Source organism: Cloeon dipterum, chromosome X (genome assembly GCF_949628265.1).
Source record: "Cloeon dipterum chromosome X, ieCloDipt1.1, whole genome shotgun sequence".
NCBI lineage: Eukaryota > Metazoa > Arthropoda > Insecta > Ephemeroptera > Baetidae > Cloeon > Cloeon dipterum.
Window position 1 is genome coordinate 18,662,689 of NC_088790.1, and position 15,744 is coordinate 18,678,432.

The following is a 15,744-nucleotide window of genomic DNA, read 5'->3' on the forward strand; positions in this document are numbered from 1 at the left end:
TGCTTTTCTAGTATGGTTCAGGGTACCAAAATTTATACTTGATTAGTTCTTACTTACTCTTTGGTAGACAACTACTTTCGATTTAAGTTAAATTTGATATTTAAATTAAATCAAATTTAGATACCTTTCGCATATCCATTTGAATCTCTATGAATTTAGTTACGCACAATATGATATTTGAGTTTTCCTTGAATTTCGCTCTTTACTAAATTGCATTTAATATCTGTTTCAGGTGAGTTTCCATGCCGATTTTCATCCGGTTGACTTTGCAGTTTGGCAAGTAACTTCGGTTTACTCTTGTATTGAACAGCAACATTGCGCTGAGAATAATGAAGCGATTAAATTAAGGAAAAATTGTTGTTAGCTCTGAGTGTGGAGACACTGCCAACCGCAATGTTACACATCGACTGCCAAGTGAACTAATTAAAAATCCGCTTCCGAGCCGACGGACGCGGAAAAAATTCGCCTAAAAAGGCAAGTGCTACTTTCCTCTGCGTGCAGTGAAACAACGCGAGGCGCCGCCGCTTCGAAAGCTCGGTCTGCGCGTTGCATTTTAATCCTCATAATTGTGCTGCGCTAATGTATATTTATATAAATAAATAACACGAGAGAGGAGGCGAATTAAAAGAGCAAGCAAGCACGATTGATGTTTATCTGCGCGTGTGTTTGTGTATGAAACAATAATGATACAGCGAGCCGTTGTTGCGCGGCACGTTGTCATAAAACGCGAGATGATCTGCGAAGAACGCGGCCACAGACCGGCTCAGTGTCGCAACCATGCAAACGTAGCGAGAGATAAAAATAAAACAAGGCGGCAATGTAATCCAATCGGACCAAATGCATTTCCTCGAATGCGATTTTGAAAGCTTGCATCAGACTCGCGAGTAAACAAAGGCGAATTTCGCATCCAACATTGATGGAAATCTCGTGCAGAAGTCGTTGATCATGAATAATGCTGATTTGAATTTCAAGGTTCAAACATTTTATTTTTATGATCAGAAACATGCAAACAATCCATTGAATAATAAAATTTAGTTCTTCTTACAAATTAATTTTGTATCATTATTCAACTCAATTTAAGGTTATTATTAACTTATTGGATGTAATTAACAACAATTCCGGTTCCACAATTTAAGATTTTGAAGGAGCATTAATTGGATTAATAGTCATCGGTGTAAATCATTAACTAATTTTCAAAATTAAAATCGTATTGGAGCAGCTTATCGTGAAAATTCTGAAATCGACTTGCAAACATTTCCAAAATGTTCTTGAATAAGCAAGCATTCTTTGCGAATCTCCGTTTTCTGGGAAACCTAATGAAAAAGTGGGTGAGAGGTGGTTAAACTCAATTGTGATTTATTTCTTTACTCACTAGAAATGATGTAAAAGTGAAACAATAAATATGCAGCAAGTTGGTCATCCTAGAATGTGTCATTGCAGATTGCAAAGTGGCTCTCTCTTGTTAAAATGACGCACAAACTATGTTTGAAATACGTGATAGCATGCGGTGAGTAAGAAAAAATGCGTCATAAAAACACTATATTGTAACTAAAAATCAAATAAAATCATGGTGGCTTGCAGTAAGTGGATTTGCGCCTATAATCATTTTGATAATTTTAAGACTTAGCATTGCGGATGACTTTTTGTTGGTTTTAATCTTAATCTCAATGCATAATATTTAAAATTATTTGATAACAAGAAATTCTAGTATTTTTTCTGATGTAGCTTAACAATTTTTTACGATTTTTATCCTCACTAAATAGATGATTTATAGTCTTAAATATATTAGAATTCATGTTCGCATATAAAAAGCATTGGCGTTTTGCAGTTGATTTTTCCAAGAGTGAGAGTGGACGTGACGTTGTCATAGTCAGCATACACGCACTCTTTTCTCGAGTCAATTGAAGGTTCCCCCTTTGCCCAGTTCACGAAATTGCCAATTAGAGGGTTATCTTTTCCATTACACCACCGGTTGATACTTGGACAGCTCAAAGAGGCGCCTCCGATCCAGTAGCGATTTTTAGGCACGCCGTTCTCTGTTGAATAAATTAACTTTCAATATCTATTTTTCTTCAAATTAAATTATTGTCAAAGCCCAGTCAAAACATTTTTAAATATATTATTTATAATAGTTGACGGTGTTATGGAGACAAATCTTCTATCTTTCACCTCTGCGAATTTACCTTTGAAAAAGCTTTGCAAACAATCGTACTTTTCCTTTGTTTCAATAGTCAAGAGCCTGCCAGCACCCACGCAGCACATTTTATACGCACCATGGAAAGAGTTCTGGAATTTTATGAAATCAGAAATAAAAACGGTGCAGTTTGCAATGCTTACCCTAAAGCTGGCAACATTAACGTCAATATGAGCCATGCCGCATCCAACTAGCAGCATGTAGTCTTTGCTAATTTTTTCCCCTATAAAATATTTCATTGAAGAATTATCTTAATTCCCAGCTAACATCCTTAACTGAGTCCTTTCATCGTTTTTTCCGCAAATTCTTTCTGTTAAATATCAAAATATGTTACTAGTTGTCTGCAGAAAAAAAAACTAAACTATCACCTCAAAAGAACATTCATAATTTAAGCACCTTGAGTTTGTACAGTTTTCTTGGAGGGCGCTCTAGAGTATAACCGTTTTACTTTGAAATATTAGAAGCAATCGTTTACTTCGCACAGAGCTCGTTTGAAGGTTTTTTCTCCTTCAGAGCGAAATTCCAAAGATTGTGCTCCAATTGACACTGAAATTTTGCCTTTTGTTCCAACCTCCAACGGTTCATTCCATTTCAGAGCGTTGTTGTCAATCATCTCTCGACTCGCGCACCATGCAAATGACTTCCCACATGGTTCTGAGTCGCCTGATGTCCACATTTGTATTTTTTCCTGTCCCCGTTCTGGAGGGTTCAGCTAAACTCGCAATGTATTAACAAAATACACGATTTCCACATACTTGTCAGCTCTGCAAACAAACAGTTCATTTCGGTTTCGGTCTCCACGCCAGCTAAGTCCATGAGTTTTGAGCAGCAGAACACTGCAGCAGAAGAAAAGTTCATCTGAGGATATTTTTTAATATTTTTCTGGGAACAGGAACAAAGATTTTTCACTGACCGCTGCTTTTGAAACAACATATCTTCGACCACAAGCTTCAAATCGCACACCATCTCCATCCGCTACAATTAAACCGTCCAATATTAACAATCTATTCAGTAAACAAATAATGATCAAAATTATACAATAGCCCATTTTTTCTGGTGGCTGTAATTTTAAAATAAAAAATCAATATTTTGCGCTTTGCTTTTATGAGAAAAAAAATAATGAAACATATTTCATTTCCTCTGATTTTTTCTTGCCTCGTCGTTGCAGTTTGGTTCAGGACAATTTGGGAAACATTTTGATTGTCTGCTGTCAAGTTTCTTGCGGTTTGAAATGCAGAAGGTGTTGTGACAAATCTCGGGCAAGCTGCAAGCAAACGTATTTCTGGTGCGACAGTCCTCCTGCTCCATTACGTAAGTCCCGAGTTTCCTTTAAATAGGAAAAAACAGTTAGACTTAATTTGCATTAAGAGTGTCCATTGTTTTTTTTATAAAAATATGTGACTAGCTGTGGATCAAAATCTCACTTCACAAATACGAAGCAGGTGAGATTAGACCCCGCAAATCGCAAAGAAGGCGCCCAAATCCGTAAAAGATCTGTATGAAAAAATTAACGCCCAAATTGTAAAATAAAAAGTCTCTTACTCGGCTGATCAATCTTTTTTACATCCTCAAGGCCAAAATTAAGCCCGTGTTGTCTGCAATATTTTTCTCCCTCGAATCGAGACTAAATCTCATCTTATTTTAAGAATGCATTTATGCTTCGTTATACTGTATACGTACGGCTCCGTTAGCTCCAAAGTGCAACAAAGGTAGATCCCCGAATTGCTGTAGAGAAAGGCCTTTAACTGAAAATAAGTTGAACCTGACGCATACATTTTAATTTAAATATGGTTGCAATTTACGCTTGAATCTGCAGGTGGTAATCACATTTCTTGTCTTTGTAAAGGGACATTATTTCTTATTTCCGGATATTTATGTCTCATAAATTGAAAGTCACCACTTGAAAGCAATCCACCGACTCCTGTAAGGGTTCGAAAACAGGCTCGCGAAATATCGGCTTTGATGAAATTGAATCCATATTCGATGAAAAGAAACTGTTGCAGTTTTGAATGCACACATTCTCAAGGGATGCTTTACTCCAGTAAGGGTCATTTACTGCACAAAAATTTTGAACACCACATTGCAAAATTGTTAAAAATATACCTTTGCTTATTGACTTTATATAACATTCTTCTGATGCAGTGAGACTGGTCTACTGATACATTTTAAACGAGAACAATAGTTAAATCTAAAAATACCGTCAAGATGAATTGGGAAAGCGAAATTATATTAAAAATGTGTGCTCTGATTCTGAGCTGCATTTTCGCTGGCCATGTCCACGAACCAACTGGTGTGAGTGAAGTGCAGTTGCCAATATCCTGACAAACGGTTGGGAAATTTCCAACAACACATCCGACTCTATGAGCGTGATCCATAGGATTCAAACAGTAAAATCTTACGTAACGTATATGGTTGAAGGGAGTGAGTATAAAGTTCAAATGGAATTTGAAAATTAATTTGTTCTCTTATTTTGCAAAGATTTTCGTGATTATTATGAGTTATCGTTTCATTCATATTTTTCTTTACCATGGCTTTTTAGAGATTAAATCAAAATCTGGCGAATAGAAACTCTGGCAGCCTTGCAGGCACTTCTGCTCACGAGATTTCCTACTCCAGTTATGGTTTTCAATTCTGAATTTAAATTATGGTATAGCTATCATCGTGTAAAATACAAGACAATGGAATTCATAAAACACATTTTAAATCTATATTGGCTACTCTGCAGAGGCATGTTGTTCAAGAAAAATTATTCTTCTATATCTTGATTGAATTTTACCGATGATGTTATGTGTTTTGATAGAATAATATATAGAAACACAAGCGCTCCGTGCTGCAATGCTGGAAAATTCTATGAGATTTTAAATTCAATGGAGCAATGCTTCCGGTGTAGCAGACCATAGAGGTCTAAAATGATGACGTATAAATGAGAAGAATACAAACCACCGCATTCACTTATGAAAAATAAACGAATGCATTAATGCTGAAAATTTAGATTGCGAGGCGCATTTGAAGAGTTTGACCCGAAATCAATATGCGATGTAGCTCCCGAAAATGTTTGAATTCAGGGAATATAAGCTGCTATCTGATATACCGAGGATTTCGTCATTCAAATATTGAATGATTCATCGCAAATATTCACAAAAATATTTTTAATAAGTCATTCTCGCATTCCAAATGCAGTGGATTTTCCAAGTACCTAACGCAACGTTTTCGTCAAATCGAGAAATTGAAAAGTGGCCCGTACCAAGGTAATTTATATTGACAATGAAATCTAAAAGATATCATCGCTTTCAACTACATATTGCTCTCATCAGTCGACTAATATGAAAATGGAACACCGCTTCCGCTGCGACTGGTGTAAAATTGTGTCATTTTGATGAAGACATATTAGGAATCCCCCCGGAGTCCGTGTGTCGGCCATGCTTTTAACAGCAAACTGACGTACGTGGGGGAAAATCGTGAATATTTCCTGTTTCATCTCGAGTAGCGCTTTTCACTCACTTTTCGTGCAGTGAAAAACCTGCACTAACAATAAGAGCAAAAAAGTAAAAGAATTATCTTGATGATAAGTTGAAAGAATACTATCATTTATTTATTCCTCGCTAAAACCCCGAAAAAGTTGACTCATTAAAACTATCTTTGCCCCTTTAAATTCAAATTTTTAAGATGTACTATTATTAGATACCTGCTGGCATATGAAAAACGACAGTGTTTTGCAGTTGCCTTTTGAAAGTGTAAACTTGGACGTGACGTTATCATAGTCCGCGTACACACATTCTTTTTTCGAGTCGATTGACGGTTCATCCTTTGCCCAAGTCACGAAGTCGCCAATAAGAGGTTCATCCCTGCTGTTGCACCATCGGTTTACACTAGGGCAGCTCAACGAGGAGCCAGCCACCCAATATCGATTTGACGGCACGTCATTCTCTGCTCAAAATAAAACAATATTATCTTTCAAAATTATCGCAGTTTAACATTTTTATGTTTGTCACATAAAAGAGTTTGTTTGATATATTATAATTAAATGGTGATCTGGAAAATAATCCAGAAATTATATATTTTCAAAGAGTTTAGTACTTGTCACTCTGTGATTTTTTGCTGTTCATTTTTCCTCGTTAAGATAAAGAGTATCATTTTTCCACTAAAATACGTCTACCTTTGAACAAGTTTTGCAAGCAATCATACTTCTGTTTCGTCTCCATTGACAAAAGTTTGCCTCCGCACGCGCAACATACTTTGTGACTTCCGTGGTAGGAGTACTTAAATTTTTGTGTATTTGTCATGTTAGATTTCATATTGGTGCTCTTACCTTAAAAACTGCAATAATCACACCAATTAATCCACTATCACATCCTTCAAATTGTTTGGTTTCTTTTTCCCAAACACCTTCATGATTTGTTAATTATTTTTAAAACATTTTTCTACTCTCGACATTCCTTACTTATCCCTTTCATTGTATTTTGTATGAAGTCTTTCTGTAAAAGCCTTCTTTTACAATTTCTAAGACAACGATATAGATTCTCACCTCAATCGAGCATTTGTAATTTAAACATCGAGAATCTGTGCACTTTTCTGGAAGGGTGCTCTAAAAATGCTGTTGGTATAAATTTGCAATTACCAACGTGAAAGTTACCTCACACAAAACCCTTCTAAAAGTCTTTTCTTCTTCATTGTTGAATTCCAAAGCTTTGCCTTGAACGGTAACCGAAATTTTGCTTTTCACCCCAATAACTGATGGCTGCTTCCAATTCAGAGCCGTGTTGTCAACCATTTCCCGACTGGAACACCAGGCAAACGAATTTTTGCAGGGTGCTGTGTCCCCTGATGTCCAAAATTGTACTTTATCCAGCCCACGCTCTGACAGGTTTAATATGCTCGCGCAATTAGAGAATCAAACAAAATAAAATACTTGTGAGCTCGGAAGACAGACAGTTCATTTCGCTTTCAGTTTCCACGCTGGCCACATCCATGAATTTGGAGCAGCAGAATACTCCTGCAGAGGTGAAATTCATCTATTTTTTATTAATAAATTTGGAGGACCCAGGAATTAGGAAACGAAACTGACCGATGCTTTCGAGACGATATATATTGCACCACAGGCTTCAAATCGAATACCATCAGCCTCCACTACAGCACTTAGAAATTTTCATACACAGGACTTGTTTTCAGCTTTGTAAATACCATATCCCATTTTCTCTGACATCTGAAAATAATTTTATTCCATATTCCATGTTAATATCGCAATATTACCACAGTAAATCTCACTTACCTCGTCATTGCAGTCTGGCTTAGGGCAATTCGGATAACATCGCTGATTGTCTTTAAGCTTTAGCTGCTGGCTGGTAGATATGCAAAAGGTTGTATGACATGCTTCAGGCAAGCTACATGCAAACGCGTTATTGTTGCGGCAGTCCTCCTGCTCCATGACATAGGTTCCCAATTTCCTTAAAATTGATTGTACTTTTCATCACAAAACCATTTTGTAAAATTAAATCGTTTTCTTGTATATTGAAAAACACCACATATCAGTATTTTATTTTGAAACTAGTTTAGAAATCATTGCAAGCTAATAACTTATTTGAGATATAAAAAGATAAATTGTGTTTTTTTCTCCGTGCTTACAAACATGATAAATCTTCGTTTTAATTTCGTAAACCCACGAGGCCTAGCAATGGCCAGTACTCACTTTGCAAATACGGAACACATTAATTTAGAGCTTGAGTACTGCAACGTCGGTGCCCAAATCCGATCTATGTCTGAAATTTATTTAAATAGTTAGATAGTCAGAAAAATAATAGCTCACTCAAATCCATTTTTTTCACTTGTTCGATATCAAAATTGAGCCCTCGTTGTCGACAGAATTTTTCTGCGTTGAATCTAGGCTGTTTATGATTATTTTTCACTTTTTGAATAATTAAATTATATTTTAAATTCACATCTCCTTTATTTCCTACGTATACCAACGGGAAATCCCCAAATTGCTGCAGAGGAATTCCTTTGACTGAAAAGGAAATGCAATGATCTAATCGATTTTATAGTTTTCTTTACGCTTTAATTTGCACGTAGTGGTAACTTTTCTCGCCTTAAGAGGTGATGATTTTATTTTCAAATCGGCCACACTAAGTAATAGTACCAATTTGAAGCAGTCAACTAACTTCTGCGGTGGCTGAAAAACTGGCTCCCGAAATTCAGGCTTTGACGAAATTGAATCCACACTCGATGAATAGAAACTGTGGCATTTTTGAATGCACACATGCTCACGGGATATTCTACTCCAGTATGGGTCCTTATCTACACAAAAATGTTGAACACTTTCACAAAATTGTTAAAAACTTACCTTTGATTACTGATTTTATATAGCATTCTTCTGGCGCAGTGAGACTGTTCTAATGATATATTTTTGAACGAGAACAATAGTTAAATCTCAAAATACCGTCAAGATGAACTGGGATAGCGAAATTATATTAAAAATGTATGCTCTGATTCTGAGCTGCATTTTCGCATGCGAAATCCACGAACCAACTGGTGTAAGTGAAGTGCAGCAATGTTCTGACGAACGGTTGTGAAATTTCGAACAACGCACATGCACATCCGACTCAATGAACGTCGTCCATATAGATTTCCAACAGTAAAACCTTGCGAGTATGGTTGAATGGAGTGGGTAAATAGTTAAAATGGAGTTTGAAAATTAATTTGAAAAGATTTTCGTGATTTTTTATGGGTTGTCATTTCTGATACTTTAATTTAATTTTTCTGTACCAAATAATATTTTTGTTGTCTAAATCTGACATCATCCCAAATAAGAGGCTTTTTTCGTCTTTTGTTTTATCTTATATTTTAATTTACACCTGGATAAAAGTCATTATTAGGCTTCTCTTGTGTTCCTCTGTTGTTGTCACTTTCTAAATTCCTGCTCGCATATGAATAGCAATGACGTTTTGCAGTTTATTTTTCCCAGGGTAAACTTTGAGGTGACGTTATCATAGTCCGCATACACGCATTCTTTTTCTGAATCATTGGACGGTTCGTCCTTCGCCCAGGTCACGTGGCCACCCCCAATGAGGGGTTCGTCCTTGCCGTTGCACCATCGGTTGACACTCGGGCAGCCCAGAGAGGCGCCTCCGATCCAATACCGGTTTGGAGGCACGTTATTAACTATTCAAAAGTATAGGAAGGTAATTGAATTTATAAAACCAAAATTAACTTACTTCTGAACAAGTCCTGCAAACAATCACTCTTTTCTTTCGTCTCAATGGACAGAAGTCTGCTGTTATTGGAGCAGCACACTTTGTAACTGCCGTGGAAGGAGTACTTAAATTTGCTTTTATATAATGAACGTTATCTCAATTGTTCATTTCTATACCTTGAATACTGCAATACATACACCAATCATAGCCATTCCGCATCCACTAAACCGTCTGCGATCTTTTTCTCCAATATCTCCTGAATTGTTAAATTATATTTTTTATTAAAGTATACAGAGTAAACAAAACGTTTGCCTAAAAACTTACTTTTTCCTTTCGCCATAAGTTGCATATAATCTTTCTATTGGTATCATATTATGAACTAGCAGAAAGAGTGAAAAAGAAATATTACCTCAAACGAACATTTGTATTGGAAACATCGTGAATCCTTGCAATTATTCTTTAGGGCACTCTAATCATGACATGATTCTAATTTTTAATTACAAACAACAAATGTGTACCTCGCATAGAACCCTTTTGTACACCTTATCGCTTTCAGGGCGGAATTCCAAAGATTTGGCTCCAACTGATACCAAAATTTTGCTCTTTTTCCCATCCTCTGACGGCGCACTCCACTTTAGCACTTCCTGGTCGACCATTTCTTGGCTTGAGCACCAAGCAAATGAATTTTCGCACGGCTCTGAGTCGCCTGATGTCCACATTTGTATTTTATCTAATGACCGCTCTATTCAATTTGAGGATCAATATATATTTAAATTCACCAACTTAAACAAATGTTAAAATATACTTGTCAACACGGAGAACAAACAGTTCATTTCATTTTCGGTTTCTACGGCGGCCAAATCCATTATTTTTGAGCAGCAAAACACAGCAGCTGAAGACGCGTTCATCTGGATCCGTTTGAAATTTATACCATAATTGTGAGCTATTTGTTCACACTCACCGCCGCTTTTGAGACAACATATCTTCGCCCGCAGGTTTCGAAGTGTGCGCCATCAGCTTCAGCTAGAATTTAATTTTTGTTTCAGTTTTCGAAAGAAAAAAACGCACAAATTTCATATTCGCAAACCATAGCCCATTCGTTCCGATGGCTGAAATTTTTAATGATTTTTCAATTTTTATTAAAGAGCATATATACAAAAATATTAAACGGCATTCAATGGATATCTCGCACAATTTTTAAGACTTTTGTGAAGGGTTTATACTCTGACAATATTTTACAATTGTCATCCTATGATTCAATATTCTTCTTGTTAAAATCACTTGCCTCGTCATTGCAGTCTGGTTTTGGACATCGGGGGTAACATTTTTGCTTTTTGACTTTCAGCTGTTGCCTGTTTGAACTACAAAAGGTAGTGTGGCACGCTTCAGGCAAGCTGCACACGAACTCATTTTTGTTGCCACAGTTCTCCTGCTCCATTACATAGGTCCCGAATTTCCTTTTAAGTTACAGAATTACTTTCTATCCCATTGTCAGTTGATGAGCACAATAATGATCAGATTCTGTTAAGTAAACTTACTTCACAAAGATGAAGCAGGTGAGATTTGATTTAGAATATTGCAATGATGGAGCCCAGATTTGATTGACACCTGAAAGCACATTAAAAGTTTTTGCAAAATCCCATATTTGAAATTTCTCACCCAACTCAATATTTTTCACTTGCTCAAAGTCAAAATTTAGACCATGAGACATGCAAAATTTTTCTGCTTCAAACCTGGACTAGAGATTTTCTCGTTTTAATTTAATAAAAATACGGTTACAATATTACTGTTGCGATAGTTGAAAGGTAAATCAACGAAAAATCGTTAAATTGCCTTAAATTAAGACCTTCAACTAAAACTTAAATTCGCGATATTTTTCATTGAATGAACGAATATATTTACGTCTGGATCTGCAAGTGATAGTCACATCTCTTTTCTGATAAAACATCTTGTAAATGCGTGTAAAATTAATACAAAACTCAAACTTACAACTTTGAAGCAGTCAACTAACTTTTGCGGAGGATCGAAAACAGGCTCGCGAAATTTTGGCTTCAGTGAAATCGAATCAAGTTCTGATGAAAATAGAATGTGGCAATTTTCAAGGCATTTGTGTTCGCTGAATACAATGCTCCAGGACGGGTTCTTTTCTACACAGAGATATTGATAATTTCCGAAATTTTGGGACTCGGTGATGTGCTAAGGAGAGGTCAGAGAACCATTTTTGACATTAATAGGTGTATGAACATGCCTTTTGTTATAGATTCCATATAACATAGCTCTGAGGTAGTTTGAGCAAACTAAAAATTGTACATTTAAAAGAGGATAAAATTTTTGCCCTGTATTTACCACGAAAATGTGTTTTGAAATCCAAATCATGATGAATATTATTATTTTCAACTGCATGTTGCAAGCAAACACCACGTTCCCACTACCCCAGTGGCCATTCCACGTGGACTCCACGGGGATCCTACGTGGATGATCCACGGATCCCACGTGGAAACCACGTGGATGGTCCACGTGGATTCCCCGTAGAAATTGTCCGCCCGAAATACGTGGTATCCACGTGGATGATCTATGAAGATTCCACGGGGATGATCTATGAAGATTCCACGGGGATAATCTATGAAGATTCCCCGTGGAACAGCTACGTGGAATCGCTGGGGATTTTCCGTGGATCGTGTTTCATTTATCTGGGTAATAATATCGCAAATGAAATTCATTCATTGGAATTTTAAAATTTTTATTTATTTATACAATTTCGATTACAAAAAGATGACACATGCACAGTAACAATAGATCAATACAAAGAATTTTATCAATATACAGTAGTGTCCATAAGGTTATGAGAAACAAGAGAAGACAATTAATTAAGAAAGCTGAAAAATTTTAACATTCACAAGCTTTGAAAACCCCTTAGTGTAATACTGCTCCCGAAAAATGGTGCTCTGCTTGTTAATTGATTTGATTTGATGTACTAAACGCAAAAGTCAGTCTAGCCAATCACCTTCGAAACGTCAGATTTAATAAAAATATTATTTCCATGTTTCTTCGGAGATTGGCTGAACTGATTTTGGTTCTCAGAATCAAAATAAATCATTTAAAACCCAGAAAATACATCAGCAGGATTAAATCCTTGACCTCAGTCAATAGGAATTTAAATTGGAAGTATACGGCTACGCCGACTTCGAGCACTAAAGGCTTACACAAATGGTGAATTTAAAACCTATAATGGCTATCAAAAATATTTAATTTAAAATTTTCAGCTGCCAAAACGTTTCTGGCAAGAAAATTAAATGAATTAATGCCAGCTTAAACATAAATTTATTGCACACATACCTGTATTCACTAAAATAATGTTTGGAATTTAATTTTAATACCAATAACATTACAGTTAACACAGGTATGTGTATGCAATAGATATTAGCCTTAAAATGAATGCTCTAAACATGAAGTACAACAATTGAGCTAGAAAATAGCCTCACTAAAAAACAAAAATACACATGAACCACTCAATCTTCGTCGGAGTTGTGGTCCAGCAATTCCATTCCAAGTCCTGTCACATAATTATATAGCTATTCGTCTTGAGCTCCGGAGCCACGTCGATTCCATCCGAGTCATAAATAGCACCAACAAACTTAAGACTGAAAAATAAATTAAAATTGTTAATATTCATGTTCATTATTGCGCAAAAAATGTAACTGCTTACCTGGAAAATGCAGCTTAAGTTCAGTGCAGGCTGGAATCCATCGTGCTGGAAGCTTTTCCCATCTTTCCCATCCATGACCGTGTCTTGACATCCTCGGCTTGATCTGCCACAGCCAGAGTATACAAGCCTACAGACACAGACATATAGAGGATGATTAAATATATGTAAAATGATAATTTTGATGTCGGTGTACCTGTTAGCTTGTTTTGATCTTGCACCCAAGCTGCAAACCAGACATCCTTTCAATAATTACATACATATAGTGCGTGGGGATCGCAAAGTTTCAGGACACAGCTTGCTCGAGTTGCATTGTTGTCACAAAAAAAGTCAGCCGCTGGCACAGATCTGCAAAAAACACGGCCAATTAGTTAATTACAACGGAACAAATTGGCTTAAAACAAACTGAACTAACTATATTTATGTAGTTGAACTTTTAAACAGCGGCGAGAACATGATGTATGTAACAAACAAATTAATTTCAAGTCCTTACCTTTGATTTGCGGCATCTTCGCTAGGAGGGTTGAACAGGATTCGGATTTCACAGCAATCACCGACTTTAGAACATTGCTGGTCGACTTAGTGGCGAAATTGCGGCCGAAAACTGACGTTAATTACGCGACGGCGTCGTCCAACGGCTTTTTTCTGTAGCGCTCGGCTCGCGCGTCCGCGCGCTCGCTGTCGTCTGTCAACAAACAGCAACAGGCAAGCGGCAGCGCTCATTGGCTTGCTGCGGCCAGTAAGAGTGCGCGCGCTTTTCAAAAGTTTGAAACACGGCTGCGGCTATTCTGGCGTGGTGGCGAGTGTAGATTTCGGAATATATTTGGAAATAATGAGTTTTCTGAGCTAGCAATTAACTTTGATGATGGTTTATTAAATAATACTAACAATTTAACGTACCTATAGGAAATACCAACGAACCAAAAATTTTTCAAGTGTCCGGGGATTCATCCACGAAAACTCCACGGACACTTAACCAATTTCCAAAATTTAGAAATTTAAACAAGAATGACATAACTAATGAATTTAGAAAAGCGAAAAGGGGCAGCTCATGAACTGAACAATTTGCTTCAAATACATGGTATTTTTCATTTTTGCGTTAAGAGAGTTCCGTGGATCATTCGCGGAGCATCCACGGAGCATCCACGAAAGCTTTTCCACGAAGTAAAATTTTAAAAAATAAAAAAAAAAATTAAATAAACTAGCTTTGGAGGAGCACTTAATTCATTTACCGATAATTTTTAGACACAAAAAGTGTTTTAAAAACACGATTTAGAAAATTGGGGATCATCCACGTGAGTTCCACGGAGCATCCACGAAAAAATTTCCACGATGGGAAATTTTACAAAATTAAAAAAAAAAACAACTGAACTACTTTTGGATGAGCACTTAAAATTCATTTACTGATAATTTAGACACAAAAGAGTAATGAAAAACACGAGTTGGGGAAATTGGGGATCATCCACGTAAGTTCCACGGAGCATCCACGGAGTTCCGTGGATCGTCCGCGGAACATCCACGGAGCATCCACGGAGACCCTTCCACGAAGTAAAATTTACAAAAAATTAAAAAAAAATTAAATGAAACAGCTTTAGAGGAGCACTTAATTCATTTACCGATAATTTAGGCACAAAAAGAGCTTCAAAAACTCAATTTGGGAAATTGGGGATCATCCACGTGAGTTCCACGGACGTTAATTTTACCCTAAAAACCCAAAAATTCAAACTAAATCTGCTCAAAAATGGTCAAATATCGAAAGGGAAAGTATTTCCAAATGAGTGCACTAGAAAAAATGGCAAAATAGGTTCGTGGAACTCATCCACGTAAAATCCACGGACGAGGTTTCGTGGTGGCAACGTGGATGGCCACTGGGGTAGCTCTGATTTCGAGCGTTTCCGTCCAACTGGTCATATAAAGGTATTTTATTAAATATTTCCGTTTCCACGTGGTCCCCCAACTTTTACATCGGGAACACCCATATCATGGGTCAGCATTTTATATAGAATTGTGCACCATGTTCATTTTATTGCTTTAATATTTCTTTCTTTGCCTTCCTGAGCCTTAAAGTTTTTTTCTGGTTTAAATTAATGCACGCCAAACTTAATTCTTTTCTATTGCAGCAGTATAGAAACAAAATAGCTCTTAAAAAGGAGAAAACATATATCATAAACATATATGTTTATATATCATAAACATATTGCATCTTGTGCATCGTTTTTATGTGACCATAAATGTTTTAATTCTCATTCAGGAAAAAGATAACAGGGTAATATTAAATAAACCACCGGTTTACACTGGAACAGCCCAAAGACGCAATTCCGACCCAATATCAGTTTTTTTTTTCTGATCCGATGTTAGGTGCATTAAGGAAGGGTATTCACGAGAAGAAATTTTTCCTAATTCCCAAGCTAACATCTTTTTAGAACGTCTACTCAGCACATCCCGGGCCCCAGGTCCCAATAACACCGCCGAGCGGATAACATGGAACAAGTGGCCCGCGTGGCCGCAGAGGAGCTTGGGCCCAATGTGACCATCTTTTCGCCTCACCGCAAAGAGGTCTATTATTGAAACGCCAGATATTCATCCCTCTAACTATAGGGAAAGGTGCGAAAACCTACAAGTTGCGAGTCGGCGCCGGCGCGTCTCCTATATAGCCCAGC

At 36.9% G+C, this 15,744-nt stretch overlaps 3 protein-coding genes and 2 long non-coding RNA genes across 7 annotated transcripts in view; 1 reads left to right on the top strand and 4 right to left on the bottom strand.

The window, feature by feature from the left end:
• Ephrin (ephrin) overlaps positions 1-15,744 on the top strand; it is a 263,779-nt gene that overhangs the window by 201,317 nt on the left and 46,718 nt on the right. The window lies entirely within an intron of this gene.
• LOC135946837 (uncharacterized) lies at positions 966-5,843 on the bottom strand. 2 transcript variants are annotated; one of them, XM_065495257.1, is made up of 17 exons: positions 4,393-5,842; positions 4,298-4,346; positions 4,092-4,249; positions 3,997-4,030; positions 3,875-3,939; positions 3,737-3,818; positions 3,619-3,688; positions 3,350-3,521; positions 3,233-3,254; positions 3,108-3,169; positions 2,950-3,052; positions 2,670-2,893; positions 2,563-2,622; positions 2,471-2,504; positions 2,338-2,417; positions 2,184-2,286; positions 966-2,036 (listed from the first exon to the last, which is right to left on the bottom strand). In XM_065495257.1, the coding sequence occupies exons 1-17, from the start codon at positions 4,567-4,569 to the stop codon at positions 1,786-1,788; spliced, it is 1,746 nt and encodes a 581-aa protein (XP_065351329.1). In that variant the 5' UTR covers positions 4,570-5,842; the 3' UTR covers positions 966-1,785. The 2 variants fall into 2 exon arrangements, with proteins under 2 accessions (XP_065351329.1, XP_065351328.1); XM_065495256.1 differs by having other exon boundaries at positions 3,108-3,254; positions 4,393-5,843.
• LOC135946939 (uncharacterized) lies at positions 9,018-10,482 on the bottom strand. The gene is made up of 9 exons (XM_065495439.1): positions 10,469-10,482; positions 10,343-10,404; positions 10,187-10,289; positions 9,900-10,123; positions 9,791-9,850; positions 9,706-9,739; positions 9,558-9,637; positions 9,403-9,505; positions 9,018-9,349 (listed from the first exon to the last, which is right to left on the bottom strand). Exons 1-9 carry the CDS (start codon positions 10,476-10,478, stop codon positions 9,090-9,092), a joined length of 936 nt encoding a protein of 311 aa, XP_065351511.1. The 5' UTR covers positions 10,479-10,482; the 3' UTR covers positions 9,018-9,089.
• LOC135946940 (uncharacterized) lies at positions 10,664-11,807 on the bottom strand. 2 transcript variants are annotated; one of them, XR_010575560.1, is made up of 7 exons: positions 11,728-11,807; positions 11,371-11,678; positions 11,284-11,317; positions 11,169-11,233; positions 11,041-11,114; positions 10,920-10,989; positions 10,664-10,838 (listed from the first exon to the last, which is right to left on the bottom strand). It is a non-coding gene; the product is annotated as an uncharacterized LOC135946940 (long non-coding RNA). The 2 variants fall into 2 exon arrangements; XR_010575559.1 differs by having other exon boundaries at positions 11,041-11,119.
• LOC135946941 (uncharacterized) lies at positions 11,811-14,009 on the bottom strand. The gene is made up of 4 exons (XR_010575561.1): positions 13,578-14,009; positions 13,281-13,432; positions 13,088-13,214; positions 11,811-13,022 (listed from the first exon to the last, which is right to left on the bottom strand). It is a non-coding gene; the product is annotated as an uncharacterized LOC135946941 (long non-coding RNA).